At 38.4% G+C, this 21,075-nt stretch overlaps 1 protein-coding gene and 1 long non-coding RNA gene across 2 annotated transcripts in view; one reads left to right on the top strand and one right to left on the bottom strand.

Moving 5' to 3' along the window:
* The first annotated feature begins 481 nt into the window (after positions 1-481).
* Positions 482-4,598, top strand: LOC137855496 (uncharacterized). Its single transcript, XR_011095760.1, has 3 exons — positions 482-545; positions 3,778-3,810; positions 4,326-4,598. It is a non-coding gene; the product is annotated as an uncharacterized lncRNA (long non-coding RNA).
* A 151-nt stretch (positions 4,599-4,749) lies between these two features.
* Positions 4,750-21,075, bottom strand: part of UVSSA (UV stimulated scaffold protein A) — a 51,469-nt gene continuing 35,143 nt past the window's right edge. The window contains exons 8-13 of the mRNA XM_068679662.1: positions 19,562-19,739; positions 18,452-18,604; positions 15,313-15,496; positions 14,354-14,465; positions 9,232-9,415; positions 4,750-5,143 (exon numbers count right to left, since the gene is read on the bottom strand). Coding sequence (XP_068535763.1) covers positions 5,050-5,143; positions 9,232-9,415; positions 14,354-14,465; positions 15,313-15,496; positions 18,452-18,604; positions 19,562-19,739 — 905 coding nt within the window. The 3' untranslated portion in view covers positions 4,750-5,049. The remainder of the gene's footprint in view (positions 5,144-9,231; positions 9,416-14,353; positions 14,466-15,312; positions 15,497-18,451; positions 18,605-19,561; positions 19,740-21,075) is intronic.

Below are 21,075 nucleotides of genomic sequence, written 5' to 3'. Positions count from 1 at the left end.
CAATAATTGCCCGATAGCATTGCCCCACAGGTCACAATTTGTCCATCTGTTAGACAGACCCAGCTCTCACCAGTGTGAATTTTCTAGGGGATGTGCTAAGTTTTGGGGTCTCTAGTGTCAATTCCAGCTGAAAGGGTCACCAGTGCTGCTGGATAGGGAAGGTCCAAACTGGTCTTGATTTAAAGTCTTGGAGCTCTTAGCTTATGGTGCTTCCCACCCTCTTTCTTAAGTCCTTCAGCATCTGCAGAGGATTTTGTAACAGAAAGGATTGCCACCACGTGAATTTAAGAGAGATGCTCTGAATGTATCAACAGGCTCCAGTTTCTCTCTTTTTCCACCTTTCTCTGTAATCTTCCTTGGTATCCTTGTCCCAGCCCCTGCCAGGTGTTTGAGGTCAGCACTGATATGACACAGCTGCAAGACCTTGGCTCAGACTGCCATGAAACCTACTAAACTGGGAGAGCCCTAGGCTGGGGTCTTTGCCCTTTGGTTGGTTGTGGGGAAGCTGTGTTTAGGTGAAGTCTCTTGCTGGCGCTGTGGAGGAGGTGTGCTTAGTTTTGTACCTTACCTATGCTTGCTGACTTGACTTTGGGCCTGCCTTTTATCTTGGTAGACGTGGACTTTCAGGGAAGTGCTAACTGTTGGCTGTCTCTGGTTGCTGTCACCAAATCTGGTTTTCTTGTTTGGGTGCTGTGGGATTGTGCCTCTTATCAGGAAGGCCACTGCCCCTTCCTGCCTTGTTGTCACTTTCTGCTCCTGGCTCACTTCTCCTCAATGCCTAGAGCCTCTGTCCTCTCTTTTACTCCTCAGTGTGCTATGGTCTGGAGTTTGTTGTGTGCTCTTAGTGCTGGAGAATTTTCCTTGGGTAGCACTTGGTGTAGGACTCTCCTTCCTGTTTCCAGACACACACTCAAATGTTATTTTCTCCCATGAGCAGGATATTGTTTTGTTTCATTTAAATGTAGCTGTCCCGCTGTGTACCGAGACAGAGAAATTGGTTTCCAGTATTTGACAGAGTAATGCCCTTCTCTCACGCTGGTGTCCAGCAGGTCATTAGGACTGATGTAGCTGGTAACAACAATTGTTATGAACAAACTCCAAGCTCTTGCCTGAATTTGTGAAGCTCAGCAATGTTTTTCATGGTAGACGCTCAGGGAATGAGAACAAGGTTCCAGTCTTCCCTTGCCCCAGCCTGGGGGCTGTAGTCTAGAAGGCTCTTTTTGCCTCGTCTAGTCTCCTACACAAAGTGTTTTTAGGTCCACTGTGGTTGAATTTCAGGCCCCCTGCCCCAGAAAAACAAGTGATGAGAATTGCTTCCTTCTAGTTCCTTTGCATTTAGTTGCCTGTGGCTTGGGTTGTCTCCCACAGCAGGATATGTGATTGTTACACCTTCTGGGCTGAGAAAGGACTTGGAACTTCACCTTCATTCTGTGTGCTCCAGCACTGTAGCCACTAAGGGCACTATGATTCCCACTGCCTCTTTAAAGAGTGATTTTCTTAAGGCCACGTGTTTGGTTGGTGCTATATGTTGTGAAAATACATGTCAGATCAAACCTTCTTAAGTGCTCATACTTCTTTTTTTCCCCCCTTTCCTCCTGGGTCTTATTAGGCTTAAGTGGAAAAGTCTTTCATAATTAAGAAGTCTTTTAAAGAACAATTCTAGGAGCTTTTAAGGGTTCTAATTTTCCAGTAGAAGCCTTCAACCAGACCTGGATTGTTAACATGCCTAACATATGGTTAGAGATAATAAAATTGCAAGGAATCATGTAAGAGATGAATATTAATATTTTCTATCAGTAACTTAAGAGCAATCCCTCAGCACATGCCCTCTAATTCAGAATCTGTGTGAGCATGTGCTCTGCTCACAGACCTCATACCAGGTTTGTTCATGTCAGTACACACTCACTATGTGCTATGTATCAGAAAGCCAGACCCTTCATTCCAACCTTAAACAGCACTGAATTTAAATATGCTATACAGTTTCTTCCCTGCAAGTTTTTACTTCCCAGATGCAATCATGCTCTAGTAGGAAAAACTGGAGAAGCCTTTGCTTTCTATTCTTGTTTTACCACTGAAATAGCACTCTTAGAAAAGGATGCCTTAGATTTGTCAGCATAGCTCGCTCCAGCTCAGAGCTATTGTGTCCTTTTAGAAATACAGAAAATTCAGCCTGTACTACAGCTATTCATTGTAGTAACACCCAGATGACACAAACCAAGGGTCGAATCAACCAAGGTGTTTAGGTACCTGAAAATCATATTAAGTATCTCCAGAAAGTAGGAGTATGTTATGGTACATTGCAAAGGTATTTGAGAGAGTTATGATGACAAAAATAAACACCAGAGATAATGTGAATGACAATTCCTTTTTTTTTCCCTGGTGCTTATAAGACAGGAGTAGGGAGGTTTCCAATAGAAAAGTCACAGACAGTTAACTAAGATGTTTGAAAGGGTGTTCAGCTTAGAATCGTGAAACCTGAAATTTCTAAGTTGAAATCTCTAAGTTGCTGTGATGCACAAAGAGGTCTGATACCTCTAAAAGGAGGATTTGATCCTTTTAAAGTTGAAAGGATTTCTGCTCAATTAAGGTGTAGTGGATAATTGGTGATAGATGCTGTTCTAAGTTTTTTTTCTCCAGCAGAGCTACAGTTAGCTAGCTCAGGTCTGTTGTTGGGAAACCTTAATTCTGCAAATTGCCTTTATGCATGAGAAGCAATCTAGAAGAATGTACATGTATGTGTGTGCCTTAATTAAGGAAGATGGGAGGTGAGGAAACATGCAGCTGACCCACTAGGATCAGGTTTAACTGCTGCCTTTGAAATTGGGTCCAGGTAAGAAGTTTCAGTTGATAATTCTAGAACTATGTGACGCTGAGTAGCATTATAAAGGAGCATAATTATTTAAGCATACTACTTTCTCTCAGATTTCTACAATTTCCAAATCTTGTTTTTTATTTTTTTTTAAACAAAAAACACAAAATGGGGAAATCTGAGTTGCAGTGAAGTATACCTGTTTGCTGGAAGTTTTATAGTGCTGACACCTCATGCCCACAAAGGGATAAGTGTCAGTGCACAATATAAATTCCTCTTTCTTCCTACAGACAGGAGCAAAAACATATCTTTTAAAATTAACACCTTCAGTCTATGTGCAGGCTCAAATCTCTGGAATGGTGGAATAACTATTCATGAGAGCCACTATTGTGGCTCTCATGATATTCATGAGAGCCATTAACTATTCATGAGAGCCACTATTGTGGCTCTCATGAATATTAATTTCCAGATTCATTTGGACTGTTCTGTAATATCAGCATCCAATGATCTACATTGCACTCAAGTGTGTCAGCTTTACCTTTTTTTGGTGGTGTTCCTTTTTTTGTTTATCTTTGCTAACAAATACAATCAATTTAGCACCTGATGCAACTGACCTGGTGATGAACATGGTTTGTTGTTGACTATGCTCTCACCTGCAGCCTTCGTTGCCAAGTTAGCTAGACAGCTAGTAGACATGGCTCTGATTTCCAGTGTGGTAAATAACTTTGAAATTCCTGCTTAAACAGCTGCTAGCTATTTATTATCTGTTGTAGTTTAGAAGTATATTTCTATATATGTTTTGGAGAATATCTTCCAAACTGTAAAGACCTGCAAGATAAATTATCAAGAGTAAACATTGTTTTCTCAGCAGTACTTGCTCAAATCAAGAGGTACTTGGCAGAGCTGTAAATTGTTCCTTCTAACTACTTTCATAAGCTACGCTGAGGATTTTATTTTAATTCTTACAGACTCTTATGCATGAGGAAACACCTCAAATACAGGTAAGTGCCTAACCCAGTGCTGCAGAGAAACTTTTCTAATTTGTATTGTGTTTTACTGAAAGTTAATATTTAATTTCTTATACACTACCCTCCTTCATATTCTTGATTTCCTTCACCCATAAAGCTGTATGAAACCCACATATAATACAGAATACAACTGGTCAATGTTTGTTTCACTCCACTTCAGACATGACTAGAGCCAGTAAAGCAAACGTGAGATGTGACAGAGTACTCAGCCAGTAACAAGCCACGTTGGATCCAGCTGCTCGATTTAGATGTGTGTGTTACTCCTCTGGAGTCAGAGGAGTCTAGAGAGTTGTGGTTGTATTTGGGTGCTTAGATGTTATCAGCACAGGATCCCAACAATACAAGGCAAGCAGTTCACTTGTGCAGTAAGCCACACAAGTAATTTTTTTAAAAACTTCCTACTTTCACTTTGTACTGCAGCTTTATTTTTTTGGGTATCACTTAATCCCCAGCATAGTCCCCATATCTCCATAACTTCTCATAATGAGCTTTCTAGATTGAGTTCTGAAAGATATTTGGGAGAACATCTTGGGAAGACAAGAGGCAGACCAGGATTAATTTCAACAGTTCAGCTTCTACATTGGTGCCACAGCTACTGAATTTGAATTAGCTCCTGGACCTGCTGGAATCCAACTTGATTCCTTTTGCTATCAGAAGATATCAACTGAATGGCATCTTTCTTCCAATGTATGTAAGAGGCCTTCAAAGGTACTGCAGGGGTTAGAGGGCTGCTTGATGTGGTGCTCTTTCTAGAATAGTAGGCTGAGCAAGTATTCCCTGTGTTGCCAACTCTCATTTTAAAAAAATCTAAATTGATACTGTTTCTAAGGTATCTTTTTGAAGGTATGAAAGTCAAGACAAATTACAACACGCATGCTGACAACCAAGGTATAAATTACATGAGTCCCTTAAGAAGGAAAAAAAAAAAACTGACCATTTTATTCAGAGTATGTGCAAATCATAAAAAAAAGTTCTATTTCATGTACATTTTAAGTAATTATCAACTTGTTAAATGCATTCAATGATATACCACCATATCTTTGCAAAATTCATGTTAATTATAAAATATATTAGAAGTTGAAAATAATTTAAAAAATAACCCCAGTAAAAATACATACAGCACCATATTTTAGTTTAAAGGTGAAGGCCTGCGCTAAAGGTTTTGTACAGTTGTAGTCTTGTTAGTTGTCTTCCCCTTTGTTTTATTACAATTTAATTCAGTGCATAGTTAAACTGGTTGGCAAACTTCTCATGCTTCCTTTGGTCCATTTGATTCATTGCTTTCACCACCCTTTTCACAGCACCTCTGAAAGAGAAATAAAGTATAAAAACAGTTATGTTGATTCTAGGCAATCTCAGAGACTGTTTATGAATGTTGGGGGAAAAATGAACTATGATTAATCGCTATCAGGCTTCTGAACACTGCACTGATGAGGCTGAACAAATTTGTCTTGTTAATCAAATTAGCTGCAGCAATACAAATAGTTTAATTCAGCAATGATTTTATTAACAGGAGTAAACAAATTGAAGTCTTTCAGTTTAATAGCTGTGCATTCTACCCTCCTAGCATTATTTCTGACAGTCACACATAACAAGTTTATTTTTTTTCAAAAGCAAATAACCAATCTGTGATGAAAAAAAGTGACTAAAAGCACCTACCAGGATTTTAAAGAGCCTAGCCAACACTCAGAAACCCTTACCAAATACCACCTGCAAAATTTAGAATGTTTTTATATGGGAAAGGGTTGATGTTCAAGTATAATTCATTTAGCAACTTCCCTTCCAGAGGTTCTTAAAACCCAGTTTCATCAGCCATATGCAGAGTAAGGCTCTCTTGAGCAGCAACTGTTTAATCCATGACCACAACACTATATTAGGAGTACAGCAAAGACTGTCATACACTTACATGTATATGCAGATAAATAACTTAATATTGCAGAATAGAAAGGCATAAAAAGGAGTTCACTGTTTCAGAGGTGCAAGAAAGCAGAAGAAAGGAAGGCCACAGCAACAATGAAGAGAATGTTCTGTTGTATGTATCTGTCCCTACAAAAGCTTATGGAAGCTGATGAGTGCAGGATGTAAATTTTCTTTACTGGACTCCAGAGTTCCACTTTTTTTTTCCCAGTGATTTTGGAAGCTTCTAGCAGGAAAGCCCAAACATCTGAGGCTGGTAGTTGCAGGTATGTTAAAATGTCACCCTGGTGCTGCTTTTCAAGAAGTTATTTCTGAACACTTGATCTGAGGGACTGTGTCCCATTTAAGAACGTGGCACTCATGGATGTGTCTCTGTCCATTTCTATACCAGAAATGCACTGTGCAAGTCCTCTCATACCAAGTGGATGGTTTCAAGTCTAGTGCTCTTAGACTCTGTGTTGTCACAGTCTACCTTTCTCTGCTACTTCTAGGGATGCTGCAGGGTGTCTGGTAAAATGAGGAAAAGACATCTACCAGGTATTGTGCACTAGCCTTTTTCAGGATTGGGCCTGACACACTATTCCAGCTCTGCTCCTATGGTTACCTCTGAAAGGCAAGTTGATTTCTGTTACAGAAAACTGCTCCTTTTAATGGCTTCACTTTAAAAGCAATTTTGAAACATCTGAAGACAGAGGATACTTCTCAATAATGCTTCTAAATGGTGGGATTAAAGATTTTCTCAGCAGCAACTGTAATCAAAGACAGCATTCTGAAAAAACACCTTGGAAGTGGTCTTTTTTAACAAAATTCTACCAATAAAGTTACCAGAGTAAAGAAAATGTGGTCATGGTTTTGCACTTCAAATATTGCCTAATTGGTAGGAGAAAAGTGAGCCTTTAGCAGTGCTGAGTGGCCTTGACACTTTCATGTCATGTAGGTTTTACATTAGCACCACTGGATTGTGCGATACTGTAAATGAAATGAGATCCCACTTTGATGATCTCTGTGCAATTTCACTTAACTGTATTGGCAGACCAGAGCCTGGGTTTATCACCTATACATTTCAAGTAATTTGGGGTTGTTATAAGGAGCCAAGGTTATCATCTTGTTTAGTGCTGCAAAGCATGAAACCTATTAAAACATGACAGGTTTGATTCCCTGTGCCTGGCACTAACATTCAAAATCATTAGCAAAAAGCACAGTAAACCAAAACCAACTTTTTCAATTTATATTGTTAAACCTGATACAAATTTCTTCTAATTGTATGCTTTTTTTGACTTTAGCTAGTATTGAGTAACTTGAGAATTTCACAGGAAACGTGTTATTTTGTAATAAAAAGCAACATGGAGTTGGCTGTTATTGTAACCATTACATCAAAAAAAGGGAAAATGGATTTTAAACAAATATTGTGTTTTAGATGTTGTTTAACTCATCTAGTATGCTTAGGAAATAACTTAACGATTTTATAACTTTTTTTTTTTTTTTGATTTGACAACTTTCCACTGCTTACTTTGCTTTAAATACTATAACATGTGAAAGTCTTTAAATACTTGCAGCTGCTTCCTGTAGGATAAAGACCAGAGCATGCTTGGACAAATTTATGTTGCAGCCACATCTAACCAAGACTAGATATAAGAAATGGCATAACAGAGTGGACATATAGTGCTATGGATGTTCTAAAATCCATTCAGCCTGGGGGCAGGGGGATTGTAAAATCCCACTTGCATCCGAGCTAGTTTACTTCCTTCAAAGTTCTCATCTGTTTACCTAAGTTACAGACACCTGTCTGAAATTTCTAAATTCATTGAGTGTCCATCAGGATGGCATGAGAAAGTTTTCTAGAAGTAAAGTCTGTTTCAGAAAGGAAAAAAAAGTAATTTCTTCTGTAGAGTAATAAAAAAAAGTCAACAGGTTTCTACAATGCCCATATTTACTGCAGATACTCAAGTTACCTCAAACTAATAATCCCCAAATAACAGTGGCTTGAAGCATTTTAGCAATGCAGGTTCATGTTTTGTACCACTGTAGATTTTGGGGTAGAGAGCTGGCTGACAACTTCTGGATTTTTAAAACTTCTGGAACTTAAACACCACATTCACAAGCCTACGATGAGAGGCAGGCATGTTGCAAGCCACTTTGGTGCCATGCTTACAGTAGCAACCCTGTGTTACTTTACTTTTCTGCAATATTCTTGCTTCAACAGAACTACATTACTAACAAACTACCTGGACTTTCAGAACTCTCTTTACCTTGAGCTAGAAAGTTGCATAACTATCAAGGTGAAATTGTGAGAACGTTTAGGTCACTGAACAATTAATTCATTAAACTGCATCTCAGAGAAGCCAAGCTTTCTTACAAATAAGTAGCTATTGGTTACATTTTTTAAAAATAAAGGTAAGGGTGCATAAATGACCTTGGGTGCATTCATGTTTAGACTTCAATATGTGGAAGTTATGATTATTTTATGATCGTAACGCTTCTGAGTGTTGCCGCTTTGCAGCCCAAATAGTTTGCTTTCTGGCTAAATGAAGGCCTGGAGCTACTCTTTGCACATGTGCTAGGAGGAAAGGAAGAAATGTAGGAACAGCACCATCCTGAGAACAACACCATGTCTGCAAGTCTCTGGTACAAGTAGCATTCATCTCCAAACTCTTCCACTGAAAAGAGAAGATATGTGCAGCCCGTTCCCCTCCCCTGGTATTAACAAGGGATGGTAAAGGTTAAGTGAAAAAGGAGCGTAACACAAGGATTCAAATATCTTTCTTAATGCACTTCTCAGCAAAGGAGAAGAAAATGCACTGGCAGCATGTCTGAGTAACACATGAAAAGAATTGTGGTGTGGACTGGAAAGTGGTGCATCACACCTGGCCACAAATTTTGTATATACCAGTGTGAGGAAAAATATACAGGAGCAAAGAAGCCGAAGTGGCAGTAAAAAGTTTGGGAATGTCTCTGAACATACACCAGAGGCTTGAGGGCAACTGCCAAGGGTTTTTGACAGATGCTTTTGTTAAAGTACTGCTCAGGACAGCTCACCTTGGGCTTTCAAAAGGAAAAACCCTTCACTTTCATTTCATCTACACTACTCCAGTGTGTGTCTGGTGCCATAAGTTGTGTCACTCTGAACACTTCATTTTCTTTTCAGATTCAGTACTTTCTGCACACACAGAGTAGCATCCATCTGGTTAACAAATGATTGTCCACAGAAACCATTACAGCAATTACAGGTTTTTAAAAAGATGAGTGATGGGCCAAAAAGGAAAACTTTCTGAATTAGTTGCAAATCAACTTCTAAGAAATAACCCTGATCATCACTACCTGCTAGTCTCTGCCCTCCGGAGACATGAAAGGCATTTGTGCTCTGCCATTGGCAAAGAAAGCTGTTTGCTAAGCGCATGTTAATGTAGAAAGGGAAATCACTGCTGTAACAAAGAGAAACAACAATTTAGCAGACATTAGAAAAGGTAAATATCTTACTTATTGAAGACTTTCTTCTCAAGCCGTGAACGAGAAGTGTTGGCCTGCTGCTTCAGGTCTGTCAGATTGGGGTATTTTTTCCTCTTCCCTTTCTTTTTCCCTCCTTTCCCATCATTTTTAGAGGAACCGAGATCCACTCCTGTAGCTGCTTCAACTTCTCTCACGAATTCTGGATCTCGCCACTCTGTTTAAAAGAAAAAAAAAAACATGCACTTTGAAACTTCAAGATTAAGAAGAATGTGCGATCTCCTAAGGTAAAAGTTCTTGCCACTACCAAGCAACAACAGTCAGTGTGCTGTAAATTGCATACACAAAAGGAGGGAGGATAAGGCAATTAGTCAAAACCACAGACCTTGATGAAAAAGCCCTGCCAGGCTGGGATTGGTATCTACTAGCTGCTGTAGACAAAACTGTTCTGTATAAAGACAAGCTCTTACAGCAGCACAGTAGCAAGATTTCGAGGAAGCTATTCCATGCATGACATAAACACAGCAATCATCAGTTAGAAACTGAGCAAAGTGCCAACAAGGTAGCTGTGGTACTGACCTCCAGAAATAAATTCTGAATAAGATTAAAAAATACGGAATTTGTCAATTTTAGAGTAGAGCGGGGTGATGATATTTTAACATTTCTTCATCTGATATTTTAAAAGCATTCTCGAATATGACAAAAATAACCCTGTTGCCATAAGCTCAATTTTACATTTGATCATTCTTTCAAAGTATTCCACACTTCATCAGCTTAATTATCTAAGTAAAACTGCTTTTTGTTTTTCTTTTGACAATAGCACAAGCAAATTTCTCTCTTCACAAACTTGTTTTATGGTTTTATCAAATTCTCAATGCTTCAGAATCCAACCACCCACCGCGAGTGGAGTCTGATCACAGTTGCTACCATGGGAATAAGCATAAATGATTTAGACTGTAATTTCAAGGAAGCAGTCATCTTTCATCATTAGTATTGTGTCTTGCACAGCAGAACAAGAAGAATGAAAAATAAAAGTAGAAATAAGCAAAAAATGTGCCTAAAGGACAGATATCTTCACGTAGGAAAATTGACCTATGCAAACTTAAGAAAATGGTTCCACATTTTAAACATTTTGAGCACATGGTTTGAGAGTAACACTGTCCAAATTCAGCATCAATGTCAGAATTCCTCCTTTTAATAACCACTAATTGCCAGTCATTTGTCATAGAGCTTCACGTATGTCAGCCTGACTTTGCTGCCTGCAGAAACTGAAACACCAAACTTCTCTTATTTAAAATCTATGCAGATATGGGAGAATATGCGGTGCTAAATGACAATACAACTTCACTTCTGCACCAAGCTGGTCAGTGAGCGTAACAAATATCAGTAACAACATTTCAAGAAGGTCAGAGGCACTTAAGAACACAGTGTTTAGGAATCCCAGAGCAATTTTCCAAGGAACAGTTAGATGTAACTTACTAGTATGATATGCGAAAGCAAAGACAGGTTAAAATCCAACACAGGAAAAAAAAATGACGAAAATGGAGTTACATAGGAACTGAGCAGGAGATGTATAGAGGGAGAAAATAGAGCACATATACTTGATAGATCATGAGACTTCAAGAGGTGGGTTCTTTTGGTGTCTTTTTTTTTTTTTTTTTTGGAGGTGAAGGAATACAGAACAGCACAATTCAGATACAGGAACGATTAATCCAAGATTAAGGAAAACTGTCTAAACAGTTTATCTCCCAGTAATAAGAAGGCGTCACAGTTTAGGAACCCAGTGAATGGAGCAATTGTTTAAACACAACGAAAAAATGCCGGCATCCAGTAGAGATGAAATGAGCATTTGAGTAAAATGAAGGAGCAATTTAAAAGCCTTTGAGAAAAATCAATAGAATGCCAGGGAAGAGCAGCCTTTTTGAGCATTGATGGGCCCCTAAAGCTCTTCATACATTGTTACTGAGTTTAGCAGCAGGGAAAAGAAAATTACACAGTTTGCAAGGGTAGGCGGGAATCAATACTGTAGTTAGTAAAGAGATGCTATTTCACATCTGACTGGCCAGCGGCCTGCCTTCACCAGCCTGTCCTGATACCTGTTTGTTAACAAGTCACTAAGGGCTGAAAAACCAGATACTCTTCAGGGTTGACACAAAAAATAGGCACTTAATTTGCTCCTGTGTGCGAACTATTGGAAAAGGATGAACAGTGCAGATTAGCAGGTCAGCTTAATCCCTTATGATTCATTGTTTCAGGACCAAAGAGCCCAAAGCACCATTTTGTGGACATTAGCTAGGATTCAAAATTTTATACACTAAGTTGAAAAATGCTTCATAATATCAGTGACAGTGTTGTCAAAACACAAGGCCTTATCACACAAACTGTGTTACTTTTACAGAATTGTTTTCCTCTTCAACCATGTAAGGATAAAATTAACCTACTGTCCAATAGGAAAAAGACATAGGAAGAATGTTTGTGGAATTTAATTACAAAACTGATCTCCCAGTTTTAATGTTTGGCATTTTTCAAGCTGTCATCATTAGCAAATGATGTTTTCAATCATATGATCAAAGCACTTACTGTGGTTCTCTACTTGTACATTTTCCACAGCAGCACTTTGTTCAAGTCTAAGCTAAAAAAAAAAAACAACAAAAAAATAACCCTCCCTCCACTCCCCAAACCACAAACCCAAACCAACCAACCAAAAAAAAAAAAAAAACACGTTTGAAAAGGTTACTGAAAATATTATAAAATAAATATAAAAAATCCAAGGCACAGGAAGAAAAGAAAGAAACAAAAGCAGTGGATAAAAGTATTCAGTGACATCTGGTGTATATATGGCTTTAGAAACCTTGAAGGTTTTGTCCAATAAATTAAGTGCTGTAGCCTGCTCAGTATCTCCCCAGACAGCCAGGATGGACCTTTGTGTGACATCTCAGCTTAACGACGGCACTCAATAATGCAACACAGCAATGTCAACACTGGTTTGGGACTAACACACACATCCTTGTGGGCCAGAGGTGAGAAGCCTCTAACAACACCGTGCTGACACTGTAATAAAAATAAGTATTATGTCTAGCCTCGAGCAATGGCAATTTCACAGAATAAATAAAAAAATCAATATTTTTCAGCGCAAGTGATTTTTATACCAAAGTATTGGTTTCCAGTTTGAAACTAGTCCCTCAAGAACACCTCATAGCTTAATTTGGTGGGTTTAGTTTGTCACAACTGAGTTGGGAACTTTCCTTTGTAGCACAACTTCCCCGCCCCTGGCCTGTCTTCACTGTTCAACATTTCCTGTATTTCCACTGTTGGCTGGAAGCCAGCTTACAGCACTTCACTCTACTTGGAAAATGATGGAAACTGCCTGTGAATGCAGCACTTCTTGACACCTGGGGACACCAAAAGGTGTTCAGTGACTGCTACTTTCGTGGGGTGCTGGTAATGCCTAAGCACTGTCACTTGAACCTCTATCACAGGAAACTGGCTGGATTGATTATATGTTTAAATGCACCTTTATTCATCACCGACCTTTTTGGATAACAGATCAATTACTGTTCTTTATGCACATTTTTTGTGAAAAACTCAGTAGCCTCACTCATAATATACATAATTATGAAACTGGTGAGAAGTCAGCCAGAGCTTAAGAGAGAAATAACCAACTCTCTTCTTAAGGGACCATACTGCAAGGTATCAAAGTGATAAAGCCTAAGGGTAAGTTTAATTAGAATGCAGAGTACTCACCTAGACTAGTTTTAAACAGAGAAAACTAACACCTGGGGAAGGCAGAGTAAATAACACCTCTGAAAACAAATCTGTTCCCTCCAGCTATACACTACGTCTTGCTGGATAGATCCCTCTCTCCCATCTTCCCTTGTAGTGCATCAACGTCGTTTTGCTTCATTCTAGGTATCCTCTTGGGGATATATGAAAATCTACCTTCTGTCTATTGCTAATGGGGTTTAGTTGTACTGAAAAAAAGAAGTCCCTTAGTCTCCTTGGAAGTCTTCTTGCCTGTGTATTCATTGGTTGCTGCCCTTCTCATTGCCTGCATTGCTTACCTAACAGTCCAGAGCTTTATCTCACCTAAAAATGATACAATTATCTTGGGGAATGACAGGTCTTCCCTTCAGAGCATCCTACCTGAACGCAGTAGCCAGAATACAAGGTTCAGACCATTAGTTTAGTTGTCCATCCCCATTGTTCAAGAACAAAATAGAATATTGTGTATTAAACAGTAAACAATTAAATAGCACAGGTTCTTTTGCTGCCTTCCTCAAGCCCATTCCAAATACTGGATCTGCTACCAGACTAGATAAAATGCCAACAGAGTTCTAGGTAAGCGCTTCCCTGAGTCAGAGTATTTTGTAGCACAGCACATAAAGAAAGCGTTAGAAGGACAAGAATTCTCCTTCTAAAATACATGTAAATACAAATGAGAAGATATAAGAAAAATAAATGCCTGCATTGTGACAACAAAAACACTCTGCCAATATTTGGAGTAGTCCTAATAATATTAAAATTTCATCACATAAACTACAACTGTTAGGGACCAGAGAAGTTAGACAACTTATTTTGCCAAGGTGTGGGAATAGTTACAGCCAAGCATCTCCCAGGAAATAGGCTTAATTGTCTTCAGTATACATGTTTCTTGTGATAAAGAAAATAATTCGTCTGCTTGAGAAGTGTTAGGAACATTATGAGAACTACAGAAAATAAAGAACAACGTAAAGTTAACCTTACTCTGTGTATACATTCATCCATACTTAGGAGATAAGCAAGAATCATTGCAAATGATCTGAAAATTAAAATCAACTAGAATTTAAATGAGAGAACGGAGCTAGGAGCAAAACAGAAATATGATCCAGTTCTGTGGATCTCAACCTGTGCCTTTTTAACAAAAGAATTAGGTTTTCTTCCATATAACCTCTCATTTGATGTCCAACTGTGTACTGATATTGTTGTCCAATTGTAGATATTGTAGATACTGTAAATAATGTAATATAAATATGCAAATATATTGTAGATATTGTAAATATTTTATACAGTACATGTAAGCACATGTAAAATAATCTTTGAAAAAAGCCCAATATGTTTAGCTCCCACCTCTATCTAATATTTTGACATTGTTTTCAGATGCTATGGAGACACAAACCTGGCTGAGCTGCTTGCTTCTCAAACCGCATCTTTTCTTCTCTGTCTCTGTCCTCTGCATTAACAGGAATCCCACGCTCATCCCGAGGAATTATCTTTCCGTGGAAAGGGCACTGCACAAAGAAAGGGAAAAAAATCTCAAAACTTCTGAATAAAAAGAAGATGTTTACATATTATCCAGCATAGCTTATGCCTGGAATCAAGTCATAAAACTATACATCTGAACCCCAGTCCTCCTTAGAAGGCATCAGGATTCCATAAGCATCATGTGTTGAATACATTCTGAATCTCAAGGAAACAATCTCTTTGTGATATGAATATTTGGTTTCAAGAGAACAGGTAGCACAACCTGTCATGTCTGGAACAAGGGCGCTCATCCTACATCATATTTGTTGTCTACATTACATCCTTATCACATAACAAACCCATCTGAAGTACTTTAGTGCATTCAGATCCTTCAATCTCAAATACAGGAAGAACAGAGATATTAGAACGAAGTATTTACACAAAGGATCTCTCCTCAGTAGAGCTCATGCTTTGAAGTTGTACAGGATTTAGCTTTCATAAAATCTAATTTGTAAATAAAATCTCTTTGCCCCCCAAACACTCATGTTTCTAAAAACTGTTAATGTCAAATATGCTCCAAACAAGGAAAATTTGTAAGCAACAAACTGTCACTGCTTCCACTGTAAGGTACTTAAATATAACAATAATAAATATAATATAAATACCTACAATGAATGCCAGAAATATTTGAGAGCTCTGTAAATGTCTACAATTTTATTACAGAAAGGATGCTTCCTATGCGAAACACACAGGAACAGCAAACTTCTCCAGAAACAACTTTCATTCAATCCCTTGAGCCATATTTATAGTGCAAAACTAATGTTTGTAGGTATGTTTTAATGACATCCTCTCCACACAGCACATATCCTGGAAGTTCTGTTACTTGGTGCCCACCTTAATCCGATCTTGTCTTTCGCACAGACTTCCATTAGGCATTGGTGCTCGACATTTATGCTTCACTGGTTCAAACTTGCCAGCAAATGTTATATATCTAGTTTTTAACATTTCAGCTATTTCGTTATTTTCCACCTCTTCCTCTACTTCACTGGGTGCCCAAAATCGATGCTCAGAAGAAAATCTGGGAAAACAATAAAAAATGTATTTGTCTATAGAAATGTTGTGCCTTTCCTGTCCAGGCTCACTGAGCCACCTGCATCAGACACAAGTTCAGCATGTAGAAAGCACATAAAGGAGTCAGCACAACCCTGTGGTAAACCTGCATGTAAAATGAGGGGAAGCTTTATCAGCAACTTAGAAAAAAAATAAAAATCTACCACTCTTTTTTAAGACTCCCTTTCTTTCTTAAGGTTGCCTTATGATGATGATGTTTTTTAAAATATTATCGAAGCCTGACTAGCGTCAACTTCTTGTTCAATCTGCTCACCTTCTACCAGTCTTAGCCCTAGCTGGTGACTTGGCACTGAGAATCAGTTATCCAACACCCGGTTTCAATAAATAATTTTGTAATTCTACATTAATATTCTTCATAAAAAAAATACTTCTACTGTGAACCACGGAAGATAGATCAGGGAGGAAACAGCTTGATCTTAACTTGCCTGATCTTATTCCTGACAGCTGTACTCCTGTAGCAGCAGAGAAGCAGAAGCTGAAATCAGGGCATGTGGCAATATTTTGATACCCAGGAAAAGAGCAAACCCTCTGCCGAGTCTTACAGATTTTCTTCCTTCTAGGTTCCGTGGGCTGTTCTTCTATATCATATTAATAACTCTGAGAAACATATGAGGTGTTCGTCTAGGAAATTAAGCTAGTCCATTGAAAATCTATTTTAAAATTAGAGAACCTTACCTACATTTACAGACATATATAGGCAAATAAACTCTTCATTATTCTACTGTAAAGATTAGTACAGTGTCAAAAGACACAGGGAATGGGAAAGAAGGGAAGTAAGGATCTCAGGGTGCAATTTAAGCAATGCTTTGAAAAGGCAGATTTTTGTTTGAAAAAAGATGTATGTGACAAATAAAATCTTTTCATAAGAGGCATGAGTAGGGGAACAGATGAGCAGCCAGAAGCCCAACATCTCACTCCTACTCACACCAGCTGAAGAAAAATTCTTTGAAAAACAATCTTCCCGATAGCCAGTCTCACTGTCAACATTTTAAAATCCGACTTTCTTATACGTGCTGTTGGGAGGCATAGTGTTAAATAGGTGAAGGGGAAAGACTTTTCCATTTCAGATTTTAAAAATGCAAATTCCATACACACTCCATTATTTTATATTTTTTGTTTGTTTGTTTTTGTTTTGTTTCTAGGCATCTCCGTAAGATAGTATGTGTGTATATAGAAAAGTTAAAAGAGTTGGTCAACGACTATCTTAATTTTTCAATAAATACATTTTACACCCAGGGGTCAATGGTATTGTGTGTGCACAGTTACTTGAATTATCTTTGGTTAGATTGGCATATCTGCAGTTATAGACCATAAGGTTCAGAAGTGTGCCCTCTATTTTAATGGGAAGCATAAAAATAAAACAGTACAGCACAAGGCAGACAGGCAGTGAAATATGCTTCTGATTTTACTTATGACTTGAATAACTCATTTGCAATGTAAAATAAAGCCTTACTACCTTTTTGGCATTAGCACAGACAGATGCTTCTTAAAGCCTTGCTGAAAATCGTAACCAGTCTTTGAAGAGCTTACACCTCATCAGACAGAGCCCAAAGCTTGGAGTATCTGTGCTAAAGCACTGTTATGTATCAAATTTCACTTGTTTTCAATAATTTAAAACATATTCAGCATTTTATACAATCAAGTACTGGTGAAAAGTTTTGCCCTTGTTCCTTTCTGCAAACACTGTCTCTTTATAGTTAAATTAAGGTAAAGTGAAATGTACCCAAACCAATCTAACTGATGGAATTGAGGGGGTATTATCTTAAAAATGCACTGAAAATCAACAAATTAGGCTCATTTCCAAAGTGTGGAAATACACCTAGCTATTGTGAAGACATGAAGTGAGGAATAAAAAATTTACATGTCATAAGGCAGGGCAGAAGACCTTGTCATGAAAACATAAATTCCTCTGTGTCAAAATGTGGAGACGATGATGAAGTCAACCCCTTGGTTTCACACTGCAGCACCATTTCTGTGTTGTTGTTTTTTTGTTTGCTTGTTTTTTGCACAGCATTACTCCAGCCCATATAATGATCATGGGGTTTTTATTTGATTTGTGTTAGTAAGAAAACAAACGAAGTAATACTGCAGAGAATATACGAATTTGATTTGCAACTCAGCCAGACAATGATTTTTGCATTATTCAAGCCAAGTATGGTACACACTGATACTAAGTTTCTGGTGGACTTGTATGGAATTTATATGCATAGGAAAGATTTTGCAACCCAACTTTCATACAAAAATGCTAGTACTAAAAAATGGACTTTAAAAACAAACTGCCAGAAACAAGTTGTGATTGTATACCTCTAATCTATTCTCCCCAACCAGCTTTCCCCAAACCAGCAATGCTTCATCTCCAAGAAACACAGAACCTTCCCAGACAAAAATGGGAAGTGAGAGATTGAAATGCAAATCCTGTAACTGCCACCTCCTCTTCTGTGACTGAACAAGCATATCAATTTCCTCAGTCACCACTCTGTAAAGTCGGGAAAAATATCCATGACACCTCCCTGGTCTTTCTCCTACCTTGTCTGTTATTTATTTAGACTGTGAAGCCTCCAGCAGAGGGACTGTCTATCATGGACTTGCACAGTACTTTACAGAATCAGGTACTGCTTTAAATTGGACTAAGTGCTGCCATACTGCAAATAATACACAAACATGAAAAGAGCAGAAAAAATGTGCTTTGAAGTATCAAAGGACATTTAATTAGTACCACATCTTCTCAAAACAAATACCACTTTAAGGTAGAATTTCTGACTTTGATTATGGGTCCTACAACACAAAGAAAAGAAAAAAAGTAATTATCAAAAGAAATAGCAGTCACCCCACTGCATGACCTCTGAGTAAAAGTAAATCTGTGTATTTGTTTAATTTGTCTTAAAAGAAAAAGAGCATTTACTTGAGAATCTTCCCAGCGCTTGGCTGATCCTGTCCCCAGTAGTGAAGATCTAACCCAAAAGGCATGAGGGGAGCTTTAGCTCTTTCCTCTTCTAGTTTTCTTCTCTTACTGTCAGGCTCTTCTGAAGCTGCTGGCTCAGTAGATGCAGACTCGCTGGAGAAAAATGATGAAGAGTCAATAGAGAACAACCACAATTACAACTTTTTCTGTTTACATTAGTTTTTCATACCACTAATATTAGCTTAGATCTAGGACTACAACTACCTTTTCAGGGTTGTCTTTTTTTTTTCCCCCACACCCCAAAGGCTACAGACTGTAAAATCACACACTGTAAGCATAGCACAGTGCATCATGAAGCTGAAACATTAACTTTTTAAAAATTAGCTTTAATTTTACTAATGTAAAAAAAAAACGTAAATTTTTTCAAAATGTATACCTGGTTATTCCAAATTCTGGAGTTCTAATGAAGTAAACCCCTTTCTCTTTCTGAGATCACATTCCAGTTTGCTAGGTTTTGAGGGCTTTCCCAAAGTGCCTTCTTTCGGACAACACAGAAGTGTCTTTTTAGGAACACACCACTAAGTAGATTACTCCAGACTTATTCCCCAGAGACTCACAGATAGATGTTAAACAAGATTAGAATTTCACCAAGCTTTGAATAGGATTGACAACAAATACGTCTTTGGAATCAGTAGAACATGCCTCCAAACAGCATTGATAGATAGCTTAAGTCACTAGGAACAAGAGACTTCTGAAACTACTTTCTAACTTAGCATAAGACATGTTCTGTTTAGCTGCAAACTGAAAAATCCCCCAATAAATGGGGCTGGCTTTGTTGGTTAGGAGAAAGGATAATGTTTTATCTTTTCACAGAGGCCACTTACACAAATCAAACCTAAATCAAGTGATTATTAAAGAGTCCTTAAGGGCCTACTGCAATCACTAACAAACCCCCGAAGTAAGATAAATGTAACTTTAAAATGTGAACAAGATAGACTAAACCTTAGCTTGCCCAGTCCAGGAGTACTTTTCTGTATTTTTTTTGTGACTAATAAACACAAGTAAGAGCAAGAGGTTTCTACAAATCGTAAGAATTAAAATGAAAATAACCTGGCATGAGGAGGTGTTAACTTCGGTAGTTTGTCTCTGATGAGTTTCAGTGTTGCAGCTGCACAGGTTGGGTCCAGTTCATCTTCATTCCCTTTCAGCTGGGCTCGGGAGCTGGCTGGAGCTGGTCCTGCTGGTGTCTTCCTCGCTGGTGCTTTTGGGGGTGACTGAGGCTCTAGCCCTGCAAAAGAACCCAACGTTGAGTTTTGCTTGAGGTTTACTTCCCCTGCCCTTAATGCTTCACAGCAGGGCCAAAGCAGCTCAGAATGCTCACTACATACAGAAAGCTGTCTTTGCAATTTGCGTTAGACATCAATCCCACTCACAGACAGAGTGGTATTTCTATCTCTGAATTTTTTCTTATTTTTGAACAGAAACATACTGAGTAACTACCTACAGCAAATCAACTTGTAAATTTTTACGACATGGTGTGACAACAAAGAGTGATCATGCTTCATCTTGGGAAGAACAAAACTTTAACAATACACATTTGCCTAAACTGTGACGATGCATTTTGTATTCAAGTTTCTAGAATGGGAACCATCACCGCACAGCACAGCTGGCACGGAAGCACACCTGGTGGAAAAACTGCGTGTGAGGCACATCCCTGTGCTTTGGTGATTCTTGGTTACCATACTCACCCTTCAGAGCTGAAACTGTGAAACCAAATATTTATTTTTTCCTGTTGTTAAGAGGCACCACTGACAATAGTTCAGTTTCAATTCCTAAATGCAACCTCAAACAGAACTATCTGTTTCATAAACAGAACATTCTTCTTTCAGACAGTAAAACATACAATTCACCAAGATAAAATATCCGAGCACCACAGTGGTGTAGCCACAGGGAACTCTGAAGAGACAGTAAATGGGTGAATGGGTGATGTCCTCAGGGAATGACACCTGAGGAACAAGCCCACAGTGCAAGGCAGTACCAGGCACAGAAGTACAGCAGCAGCAGCTCAGTGGTGGGCCAAGTTAATTAATTTATACAGCTTGATTAGACCGTCAGCATGGACTGTAATGATGCAATTAGATAGACCAAGCAGTCAGACAGCACATGCCTCTACCAGCTGAGCTGGAGAACTCCATTAGCTGGCAGTAGTTACAAGAACTTTTCAGCCAACGACAGCTAAAATGGGAGAGACGCGATCCCCCACAGACATAATAGCATCTTCTCCTCCAAAAAGCTTTTTCATTAAAGAATTGGTTGAAATGCCACGCACCCAAAAAATATCAACAAAAAAAATCACAATTTCACACGACTAAAATTTTCAGCAAATATTCTCAGCTTTCTTACCAAAAGCAACCTGTGTTTACCTGACATGTTTTAGCTGTTATTAAATTGGGACTTTCCTTCCATCTCTTGCCCCCTTCTAGACAATCCTGAAGCAAGAGTCCCCAAACCCTGAAGCTGTATCCTGACGTATTCTTGTTTGGATAATTTGTTTTGTTAGTTATTAATTGTATCACAAGATATCAACCAGAAAAGTTGATGTGGTATCTGTGACCTGACCACTA

The sequence above is a fragment of the Anas acuta genome, chromosome 4 (genome assembly GCF_963932015.1).
Source record: "Anas acuta chromosome 4, bAnaAcu1.1, whole genome shotgun sequence".
In the NCBI taxonomy this organism is placed as follows: domain Eukaryota; kingdom Metazoa; phylum Chordata; class Aves; order Anseriformes; family Anatidae; genus Anas; species Anas acuta.
The sequence above is the reverse complement of the archived record's forward strand: the minus strand, read 5'-3'. Positions and strand labels throughout refer to the sequence as shown.